The sequence below is a fragment of the Borostomias antarcticus genome (genome assembly GCF_949987555.1).
Source record: "Borostomias antarcticus genome assembly, chromosome: 1".
NCBI classification, from domain to species: Eukaryota; Metazoa; Chordata; class Actinopteri; order Stomiiformes; family Stomiidae; genus Borostomias; species Borostomias antarcticus.
The window spans coordinates 37,006,740-37,018,442 of record NC_140234.1 but is presented as its reverse complement, the minus strand read 5'-3'; the positions used below and the strand labels follow the sequence as shown (position 1 = coordinate 37,018,442).

The following is an 11,703-nucleotide window of genomic DNA, read 5'->3' as shown; positions in this document are numbered from 1 at the left end:
ATTGTCTTCTAACATTAGGATTGGAAGTCTTACTCCAGCAGAAGTCAGGTGGTATCTTGCTGTGGTACTGCCCTGTGTTCCCATGGTAGGAACTGCATGGCAGAAACTGCAATGCTTGCAGACTAGTGTTGTTGACCAGCTGGGTCTAAGCTGGCTAGAGCTCTGGGTTGTAACCGGGGGTGAAGTGGAGGTATATTTGCTCTGTGATTGCCTTCGTCAGCAGGTTTCATGCAAGAGTGACAATCTCACTTTAAGCAACAGAAAATTTTTAAGGCTTCATACAGTCTTCATATGTTGATGAATGTGGCATAACCCTTTAGTAGCATGACACTAGCTTATGAAGGACTTCTGGTGATGAGTCCATCCTTTATCTGAGGGTTATGAGGACACCAGGAAGCCTTAAGAGTGAATCCTCCATGTAAAGTAAGGCCAAAGAAGAAAACAACAAACGCACACAGTAGCTTCATCTACAAACAAACAAACAAACACACAAAGAAACACCTGTACAGCATGAGGTAGATCTCTATTGGTTCAAACTTCAATAGTGGTTCTCACACAATATAACAATATAAACAAAACATTTTCAGGCTCATGGCCTGTTAACTTTTTTCTGGTTGTCTTAGTGCACTCTGTCACTTATTCTCCTACGAAACATTCTGTGTTCTTCTACAAGGCACAGTCAGTCACTGACTACCTCTCTCCCCCAACCCCCCCGCCCCCCGCGCCCCAGCCCCCCCCCCTCCCCTGTTCCTCATGGACAGTCCTGGTTGAAGCACTCTCCAGAAACAGGCTGGGGCCGCTTGTCAGCGTCACACCTGTCGGCCTCCACGCCCTTCCCTGTGTAGTCTAAACACACCGCGCTGCGTGTGCGCTCCCCACCATCACAAGTTCGAGAGCAGGCGGACCAGGGTCCCATCCGCCACATGGGGCAGGGCAGGTCTCCGCAGGCCCGGATGTCCGAGGGCTTCAGATCCATGCCGCACTGGCTGGACAGGAACCCGGCATTGTCCCGGCACGCCACGGTCCTCCTGGACCACCCAGAACCACAGCTCTTAGAACACTCAGACCACTCGCCCAGAGCCCAGTCCGGCGTGCCGAAGGGCTGGATCATGTGCAAGAAGGGGCCGCCCTTCTTTTCCTTGGGCCTGGCGAAGACCGTGTCCCGCGGGATGAAGAAGCTGTACTTGACCTTGGGCGGGCCGGCGTCAGTGCCGGTGGCCAGCAGCTGGACGGTGAGCGCCTCGCGGAGCGGCCTGAAGCTCTGGATCCTCTCAAGTGTGGTGGACGAGCCGCTGTACCTTAACACCGCGCCCAACACCGGCACGTCCTGCTCCACCGTCGACACCGACAAGTTACCGTTCAGCACGTAGACGCCGCCGGCCTCCCGGCGTACCGCCAGGTAGTTCCCATCATGCTTCACTCCCCGGTGGCTGCGCTGCTTGACGTCGATGTTGGTGGCGCCCACTGGGATGGTGACGATGTCACTGTAGCCGTACCTGTGACAGACAGACAATTACTATTATTGTTACTCTAAACTTATTTTAGGATTATTAAAGTTCATCTATACATTACATTACAGTCATTTAGCAGACGCTTTTATCCAAAGCAACTAACAATAATTGCATTTAACGTAGGAAAAGCCAATGTGCTACTACTGTACTTGCCAGAACTCACAAGTGACTAAGAGCATAATCTAGTGCTGAAGGCAAAGTGCAAGAATAGGAATCTAAAATACAATAGGTGCTTAAGAGGGAGGATCATTGCAGTACTTCTTGAAGAGGTGAGTTTTGAGCCTGCGACGAAAGATGGGCAGCGACTCTGCTGTCCTGACGTCAGTGGACAGTTCGTTCCACCACTGCGGGGCCAGGACAGAGAAGAGCCATGACCTTATCAACTATTAGTACAAATATTTAGTAATGCTCTTACGTGTTCTTGTTGTAGGCTCCAGTGATCTTCCTGCAGCTGAGGCCAGTTCCGCCACACACTCCACACTTGTCCATCCTCTTACTGGAACTGATCACATGGTCGCAGCCCGCCTTCACGCACTGGCCCTGGACGCACACTGATGTGGTGTCAGGACCGCAGGTGGTCCCGTCCACCACCTACACAACACACACAACACAGCAGCACACCAACACATTAACACAACACAGCAGCACACCAACACATTAACACAAAACTCTCAGCTGCATACCCCACCAGCATCAAAACCACCGAGACAGAAAACACTGGACACTTTCCAGTACACTAACAACTGAAGCCAAAAGGGTGTAAGATGATGTATACATAAATGTGGATTTCATTTTTATTTCATTCATTTCATTTCATTTAAACACACAGTAAGCAGTTTTAGAGTGAATGAGTCTTGGGTGAGTGAGTGTTGAGTGATGAGGTGCCGTGACTCACCTTGGTCTCAAACACCTTGAACTCGCTGCTGGTCCTGGCCCTGCAGACCAGCTTGCATCTGTCCCTGGGAGACACGCCCGCGTACTTGGGGATCCACTGTTTCATGTTGCCATGGAGATCCAGGTAGCTGGGGCTGTTGTACTTCTCACACTGCTCCTCTCTGAAGCTCTTCCCTGGGAATGGAGGACAGGATGAGGAAGCATCATGTGACTGCAGTAAGCTGACCCCAGAGCAGAAACATTCCTTAAAGTCAAGAAGTTCCAGTGACCATCAGTTGCAATAATTGAATTGTCCATTGCTAGAAATGTGATGAAAGCAGCTAGAGCCATGCTCCTATGTTGAAAGCCTGGGGCCTCACCCTGGTTCTCCGGGCAGGGCTGTGTGTTGCAGGACTGGTACTGGACCCGCTGCCCTTCACAGTACCTCCCCCCGTTCTGGGGAACCGGATTAGAACACTCCCGGTGCGAGAACTCCACCCCGCCTCCGCAGGATCTAGAACACTGTTGCCATGGTCCCCAGGCGCCCCAACCTCCGTCCACTGCCACCTGTGGTAAAAGAACCAGAGCAGTGGGTTATTGGAGCTCTGGTATCGCCGCGACAACCCTGCCCCCAGGCAACCCGACCACAGTCTGGGCCGCTGCCGCCGGGTCCATCTGGACTACGGCACGCGTCTGCTGTCTGTGGTCTGCATTCCTCTCACAGTGTGTCACTCACTGCTAACCCAAGCCACAGTGGCACCAGGCAAAAGTAAACTGTGGGTATGTGTGTGTGTGGGTGTGTGTGTGTGTGTGTGTGTGTGTGTGTGTGTGTGTGTGTGTATGTGTGTGTGTGTGTGTTTTCAAGGGGTTTTATTAGCGGCTAGAAGTAAATCCATAAACTGTCAGCACGTCTGAATGGATAAACAGACTTCTACTAAAAGCAGAGAGTGTGAGCTTTCCAAAACAGTCTTATTGAAAACACACAGGGATATCGTAGTAAACACTGGACATATATGGGAATACAACCAACCAAGACACTGACGCAGAGTTATGGTCAAATCCTCGACAAAAAAAACAAACATTACAACGACCTAGCCAAGCCTAATAAGGAGACAGTCCGGCGTGTCCAGAGAGGACCGGCTCTCACCAGAGGCTGCAGGGCCTCCAGGTTTGGCAGACAGGCCCCGCCCAGGCAGGTGTGGTTGGCTCCACAGGCAGTGCCGTCGGCCCAAGCCAGGCTGCCGTTCCTGGTGGTGCAGTGGGGCATGGCGCCCTGGCGGCACCACAGCTGGCTGCAGACGTCGCTGGCCGAGGTGTTGGGGCAGTGGAGGAACTCCTCTCCGAAGACCTGCTGGCATTGGCGGTCCAGGCTGTAGACCAGGCCTGGCATCTCCGTCGGCAGGGGCAGCAGGCTCTCCGGAGGGTCCAGCAGACAGTCACCTGCGGGGACAGTGAGAGAGAGAGAGAGAGAGAGAGAGACAGGAGTGAGGTATGGCTATGGCCATCTCTAGCCGTTTTGCTTTTTTTGCATCTACTGTAGACAGTTTAAGATTTGTAGTCTTTCATTAACGAAAGTAAACCAGTTTTTTTTAGCTGTCAGCATTTGTCAGTTTTGGCAGTATGGTCTTTGACATTGACATTATTTTTTTCTCAACCACCAAACCACCAAAAGTCCTCTCTGGAAACTTTGTCTGGCTGATAAGGAGCATAATAATTCTCTGTCTATTTGGCAGAGAACAGCAGATGTAACTGCCTGTGGAAGCAGAAAATCCCCAGTGTGACTCAGTGGAAAGGAAGACAGATAATAAACCATCGGTAAAGGTAACTGGTCAGTGAACTGAACATCTTGTAAATCTCCCTGTAGCTCTCCCTGTACATAACTCTCCCTGGCATTCATCTGTGGCACAGTCAGGGTTAGGGTTAGGGTAAAGTTGAAGCAGAAGAGGTAATGTTGGAGAATGTACAAGGGGAGACATCCTAATAACAGTGTTTTCTCTGTTCAACGACTGCAGACCTTAACAACAGCTGGATGGCCGTGTTCCACCTGGCACGGCATGCGAGACACTAGCAGACAGGGAATGGAGAGATCCACTAGAGGCTGCTGGGATCTGCTTTTCTCTCAGTGAAAAGGTCAGACAGTTCCCTCACATACGATGTCACATTGTCGACATGGTCCTATTTATTTCACATCCCCGTTTGGACAACTCATTATCAATGTGTGTCTAATTTAGCACTGTATATGTCAAGAGAGGACTTCATGATCTTGTGGGGAAGGCCAACCCATCACTCTCTAAGCACCAAGCTCAGGTAAACAGAAGCAGTCAGAACCACGGTGTTACAGTGTGTGACCTACCGTGTCCATTGTCAAAGAACTCTGTGACGTAGAGGGCACTGCAGGCTGACCAGGGCGCGGTCCTGTTGAGCTTGACGAACAGAGGAGCCATTAGGTGGTGTGTCCCCATGTCCATAAACAGCTTCTCACAGGTCCTGGGGTCGTCATGGGGCATGCTCAGCACATGGCCTGGCAACAGAGACACACAGGACATCACATTACAGTACATTACATCTTATTACAGTGCTTTATAGCACAGCAGAGTACTTTACAGTACATAACAGTATATCTAAAGTTGATCTTAGCTTTGGTAAATTTAAAACTTTAGCTATGAAACAGGTGCTATTTCACACAAAGCGTTGACCTACAGATTGATTCCACCTTGAATCAAGACAAGACCAAATACAATGGACACAGAAGCTGTTTTCTGGACAGTGGACCTACCGAGCTCGTGGGCAGCGGTGAATGCCGCCTGGAGGCCGTTGTCCTCAATGACCGAGCAGCTCCTCTTGGGGTCACACATGGTGCCAACGTCCGCCACACCAAGGGTGTCACAGGATTGGTGACCACAGATGTCCTGGAGCACAGACAACAACAACAGATATGACACAAACAGACATGACACAAACAGTAAGAGAGCAACCCCTAAAAAGTAAAAGCGCTGCCCTCGTATAGTGCTGTACTCGAACCCACTAATCCTCAGATGTTGTATTTATCCCTGACTATTTTCCTTTCTGGTTTCCACCCGACCGCACGTGCCAAGAAACGTGTTTGTCAATGTTTCCATCATAAAAATGAAACAAGTAAATATTCCTGGCGGCCGTGGTCTGCAGGCGGGCGGAGCTGTGTGACGAGGCGGCGTTAGGAGACGCATCAACGACGCACGTATCTCGACGACACACAACCTCAGAACGCTCTCCTCTGGCGCTGACGGAGATGGATGTTTCCGGGGCCGGCGAACCTAAACCACCAGACATGGCCCTCCCTGCCTGATCCAAAACACATCTGGAGCCTGGCTGGCCCGGGCCGGCGCAGCGCGCGTGTGTTCACCTTGTTCTGCAGAGACATCCCACACCGCTCTACCAGGAAACAGAGGAACATGTGCAGAACAAACAACCGCTCTGCTCTAACCCGGACCGGCCTGAGGGTCCGTCGTTCCTAAGCAGGGCTGGACCTGCGGGGTCTACAGTATTGGCTGTAGCCTGGGACCGTCAGCGGAAGAAGGTGTGGTGGCAGCAGGGCCTGGGCGGGTCAAGCTCAGCCCGGCTGTACTTTCACACTCTGGACATTTTAACAGGTTGTCATCATGACAGGGCTGATTTGTAGCCACACTAAAGTTAGCTGGTAGGAGGGGCTTGGACAGCCCCATTGCCTTCTGATTTATGGAAGTGAACAAAACAAAAAAACAGTCTCTCTCTCTTTTTTTTACAACAATGGCCAGTCTGTGGAAGTGAACTAATTTAAAAGCTCATTCTCACTCCTGTCCTGCAGCCTCTACTATGAGACAGACACGTTTAGCCATCTTTCAGCATAGCATGGGACCAGGTCAACTCGACTCAACTTGTAAACTTGACTCAAAATGTAAATGTAAATTGTATCTCTGTGTACTACAGGTAAATAAAGGTTGTGAGTGAATGAACAAACTTCATTGGCACCTTTAGCTTCACTGAAGCAGGCTATAGTAGTCAGCAAAAGACAATTCTCTCTGACCAATCAGTGGTCTGGAGTGTTTACATAACCTCGCTACAGCTCGCTTGGAACCTCGACGGAGCAAGTCCAAAAAAAGTAACGCTGCTCCTCTCCTCTACGCAGCTTCTGTGCAGTGGAAAGCCCAAAAAAGCTAGTAGAGTAGAATCGAGTAGGTACTTTTTGGTGCGGTCGAAATGGGATATTAGAGCAGACCTGGGATCAGCAGTCCCTCTGATGTTACATTAACCACCACCAGAAGGACAAGCACCAGACAGACCCTGGAGCAGTGTTCAAATGCCTGAAAGGTTCATTCAGTAAGACTCCACCACCCCATGACTGCAAGCACACACACACACACACACATGCACACGCACACAACTTGACAGTAGCAGGGGTAAAATCCAAGCTTTGATAGACTACCCTGAGTGGAGGTTTAACCCTCGCTTGCCCGGCCCTGGCCGCCTGCCTGCATGCCTGCCTGCCTACCTCTCTGGTGAAGAGCAGAGCGGTGTCGTAGTGCTCGGGGTGGCGCTGGCTGGCTGGGTTGAAGAGCTGCTGCCAGGCACAGAAGTTCCTGAGGGCCACGCCCGCGTTTCTGGAGAGCTGTGGCCCCGCCTCCTCGTCCTCCACCACCAGCATCTTCACCACCACCAGGCTGACAGAGTTCCTGAGACTGGGGTGCTTGTAGAGCTGGGTCGCCACCGACACCAGGGTCAGGACATAATGCTGCGGAGAGGAAACACACACACACACACACACACACACACACACGGTCAGGGCATAGCTCTGTGGAGAGGAAACACACACACACACACACACGGTCAGGGCATAGCTCTGTGGAGAGGAAACACACACACACGGTCAGGGCATAGCTCTGTGGAGAGCTACACACACACACACACGGTCAGGTCATAGCTCTGTGGAGAGGTGACACACACACACACACACACGGTCAGGGCATAGCTCTGTGGAGAGCTACACACACACACATACGGTCAGGGCATAGCTCTGTGGAGAAGTGACACACACACACACACGGTCAGGGCATAGCTCTGTGGAGAGGAAACACAGGTTCAGGACAGGAGGCTGCAGACAGGAGAGGTATCAGCCAGACAGCAGGTAAGCTTCAAAAGTCATCCTAGGTTCACCGAAGGTCAATGGAGGTGTGGTCTCAGTGCTACAGAGGGTTCTACTACCTCACTCCTGGTCATTAGAGCTGCTTGTGTTGTTGATTTGAAACTCCATTGGGGAGGATTGCTTTCCGAATGGATTTTCACCAACAGCTCATGAGAGTGTCTAATGTTTCTGTGGTCTTCATCCTCTAGCATGGTGTTGTTTGATGATGATGATGATGATGATGTTGATGATGAAGATGGTGAGGAGCCTGTATTGAGTCAGTCCAGATGAATGCGGAACAGAACATTGCTGACATGGCTATCTACTGTGTGACCTCAGTTCTATCCCTGGCTGTTATAGGTTGGCTGAGACCCCTCCCCCTCCTACACAGCGCTCTCTGAGAGGGGCTCCACCACCCTGACTGGTCAGACCCTTCTCAGGGCTGCTGAGAGAGGTAAGCTTGATCACCTCTGGACTACACCGTTTGGATATACACAAAGGAAACACGTTATCACATTTACTAATCTCTCAAAAATTACCCCATTTGACCATTGCACCTTTTCCAAACAAATATATCAATACAGTATCAATACAATTTCATTTCATTTTCATGCATTGCTTGCATTGCTACATGTAGTTCCTCCACACATTATATATATATATATATATATATATATATACGATAAATTAAGTCCTAGACTGAACTTTATTGCAAAGATACAACTTGCAAAATGTTTACCTACACAATAATGTCCATATTAATTATATCCCCCACAAAAGCCGCTATTCAAGATGCGTTAATATTTTCAAGATGTAAATAAATCTCACCTTTATCTCGTCTCCATAAAAACGCGTCATGGATGCATCTGCCACTACCAGTGTCTCTATGTAGCGCGGTGCAGATACGAAGCGTTTCCGCCGCGGTTCGCTCTGCGCGTCGTCCTCCCCCTGCGTAAAACTCTCCACATCAAGTTGTAGCCGACTCTCCTCACTCAGCTGATCAAAAAGAAACGGAGCATCACCCAGGTTTTCTTTTGACCTCCTTCTCTTGATGACATGTAACTGGTCGGTAGAGCCCTCTCGTCTCCCGGAGTCTAGCCGTTTGGGCTCGATCAGGTACTCGCTTCCCTCAGTTATGAACGACCCAATCATGCCATAACACAAACTGACAGAAACCACAGAGTTCTGGTTCTGGTCCACGGTACCCGAGTAAAAACAATCTCTCAGATGTCCGTCAGTCTCATCCGTCTGGTTGATCATCATGTGGACATCAACATCAAACGCAGGGGACTCTCCTTGGGCACCTGAACCGCTGCGTAAAATGCTGAGATCTTTTGCTGCGACGCGTTGTATTGTGAGTGAAGGAGATAGAAAGCTGGCATCCGGGACTAAGTTGAGGGTGAAATCTTTGCCAAATGCACTGAGCCTGAAGCTCGGCTGCTCCTCGCTTCTCTTCCAGAAACGACCTCTGCCTCTCCCGTCTATCCGGAGAAGGGTGATGTCCTCCGACTCGAAAGTTTTGGAGAGTGCCGTGTTGATTACACACAGTGTCAATAAAACAAAGCACCATGTTGGAAACATCTTCTGCAATGGAAATTGCACTCAGTATAAGTAGAAAATAAAAACAAATATAACTTTCAAGGGGATTCAAAATCTCCGTATTCAGTCTCACCCAGCAAGCGAGAGTCGTCTGATCAGTGTTCGACCAACTATCTCTCAGGCAACTTTGAAATAGAACATTAAACCGCTACTATTCTTATTTTCCAGTGCTGTATAGTCAGCCTTGGTCCAAAATGCTAGGTAGTTTCAACCTGCTTTCGTCCTTCTTACCTTCAGCCTATAACGGAAAAGCAGGAATACTGATCTACCGTCCTAGCACAAGCAGCACCGCGGAGGACGCGGGGCCGCGGGGGTATTTATACGCTCCGGTCTTCCCTGGACATAAGTGGTTTATTTTTTGATATCCCTCTTTGCTGGAAATTCTCCTCCCACTCGCACCTCACGAGAAACTCTGGATAAAACGGACCCAATGAGAATAGCCCGACCCCCACACCCTTCACCCCCCCCCCCCCCTCCCCACACACACCCTCTCAGAGACAGCTTGACAACCCTGGGCCTATTATTAACTCGGTGTACAAGGCGCATGCCGCGGCGGCAGCGGGACGTCCATAGTAGCCTACGCATAGTTGAAGGTCCTCAGGTCAGCTATTTCTGAGCGTCTGGTGAGTGACAGCTCTCCTCAGAATTGCACTGCAGGACAGCGGCTCTCTCTCTCTTCCTCGCCGGAGAGCACGGCCGTCAAGGTCCTGGTCAGTCAAATAAAGAACAGTGACCTAAAAGGCATCAACCAAACATTTTGTCATTGTTGCAATGCACTAAACGTAGCCAGTGCACAGAGCACCTTGAGATTAGCATAGCGTGGCTGAGGGGCATGAAGCTCTATGTGCATGTCATGTCCTTGTTGTAAAGCACGTTGAGCTGCATTTCAGTAAGGTGCTATAGCCTACAAATAAAGTGCATTATTATTATTATTATTATTATTATTATTATTTTAAGGGGAGGTCAAACTATGTAAAAACTGTAGGCTAATCCATTGTTGTATAGTGCATCGAAAGGCAACATATATTTTTTACATATATTGGATAGGGATTTGATATTTGATGTTTCACAACTATATGGCTTAACCTAGATGACTCAATCTAATGTGCACCTCGAGCTTCGGGCAGTTCGCCTGCCTGTTGATGAGGTGGTTTCATAGCCACCCTATTCACCCCCACTCTTCCACCGCCAGGGGGCGGTGTTGTATTACTAACTCCCCAAGAGCTCTCTCAGCCATGCGGGGAGCGCAAACAGGTGTCGCTCTCTATGGTCCCTCTTGTCTGCATCACTGTAGCCTAAAAAATAAGCCTATATGTTAGATAGACATTTGGCCAATGCCAATTGGCAATGACACTTATAGTGTTTTTCAATACTATAATAGGGTAAGCCTATTCATAGAGTGTGTGTGAGAGAGAGAGAGAGAGAGAGAGAGAGAGAGAGAGAGAGAGAGAGAGAGAGAGAGAGAGAGTAGGCTAGGCCTAGCTCGTCTAAAAACGGAGTGTCATATTAATAGACCTAGTCACCTTAAACTGATCATTTGATAAAGAAAAGAAATACTATAATGTTCCATACTTAATAACAGTGCAAGGGTACCTTGTTTCTGGCGATTAAATTGAGTCCCGTCAGTCAGAGGCGGTTTTGGGTGCAGGGAGCTTCACTCCCAACAAGTGGGCGGAGACGCCCCAGCTCGTGCCACATGCTGAGTAGCAACAATAATATTTGCAGAGCTACAAGTGGCCGCAGTCCCGTAGCCCACGGCGAGAGGCACGGCCAATGAGCCTGTCCCGGACCCTCCCCGCAGCCACTGATAACAATGCTCAGTGTTTATACACGAGCCTTGAACTCACAGAGCTCAGAGAAGCGGCTGGCCGTGGCGGAGTGGTGCAGGATGGGAGACGGTCGTAACCCCCGGTCCTCCGTCCTGTGAGGACGCACGAGTGTGGTTCTGTGACGTATAGTGCGCTGGACTGTCAATCGCATGCAGACGCACCAAGATCTGTGATTTGTAGACAGGGATTATTGGCCGCGCTTGGAGTGAAGATGGCTGTGTTAATCAGATCCTTGTTTATTCTAATATTGGTTCTATTGTCTGCAGAGTTAAACTATTGTATGGAGGTAGATTTATGCGTACCTGTTCGAGTGGATCATCAGCAATCTGGAAAGCATCCGAGTCGACGGGAGGAGAAGATCAATGACCGCGTAATGATGTTTAGGATCAGCGCTTTCCGGCAGGAGTTTTACCTGAACCTAACACATGATTCTAATTTCCTGGCGCCTAGCATCGCCTCAGAGAGCGGCTCCTCACCTCACTCCCCCGCGTCCTCGGAGCTGCGGCGCTGCTTCTACTCCGGTCACGTTAACGCGGACCGGGACTCCTACGTAGCACTCAGTCTCTGTAAGGGTCTCCGGGGCGCGTTCTCCTACCGGGGCATGGAGTACTTCATCAGCCAGGTAGGGAGTGAGGGTTCACAGAGATTTACAACCCGTTTTGAACGAACTCACGTCATTCGCCGCAGAGGACGTTCTGATTCCGGCAATCCCAGCAGCAGGTGCGGAGTGGAACCAGGTTCCAACCTGAACATC

At 50.0% G+C, this 11,703-nt stretch overlaps 2 protein-coding genes across 2 annotated transcripts in view; one reads left to right on the top strand and one right to left on the bottom strand.

The window, feature by feature from the left end:
• Positions 1 to 751: 751 nt before the first annotated feature.
• LOC311329730 (A disintegrin and metalloproteinase with thrombospondin motifs 8-like) lies at positions 752 to 9,102 on the bottom strand (the record flags this gene model as incomplete). The annotated part of the gene is made up of 9 exons (XM_084461634.1): positions 752 to 1,496; positions 1,927 to 2,102; positions 2,407 to 2,579; positions 2,765 to 2,951; positions 3,532 to 3,824; positions 4,738 to 4,905; positions 5,161 to 5,293; positions 6,892 to 7,131; positions 8,350 to 9,102. The coding sequence occupies 9 exons, from the start codon at positions 9,100 to 9,102 to the stop codon at positions 752 to 754; spliced, it is 2,868 nt and encodes a 955-aa protein (XP_084317760.1).
• Positions 9,103 to 11,160: 2,058 nt separating this feature from the next.
• LOC311329720 (A disintegrin and metalloproteinase with thrombospondin motifs 15-like) overlaps positions 11,161 to 11,703 on the top strand; it is a gene marked incomplete at both ends in the record, with an annotated part of 9,872 nt that continues 9,329 nt past the window's right edge. Inside the window, one exon of the mRNA XM_084461622.1 lies at positions 11,161 to 11,703. This exon is cut by the window's right edge and continues 414 nt beyond it. Coding sequence (XP_084317748.1) covers positions 11,161 to 11,703 — 543 coding nt within the window.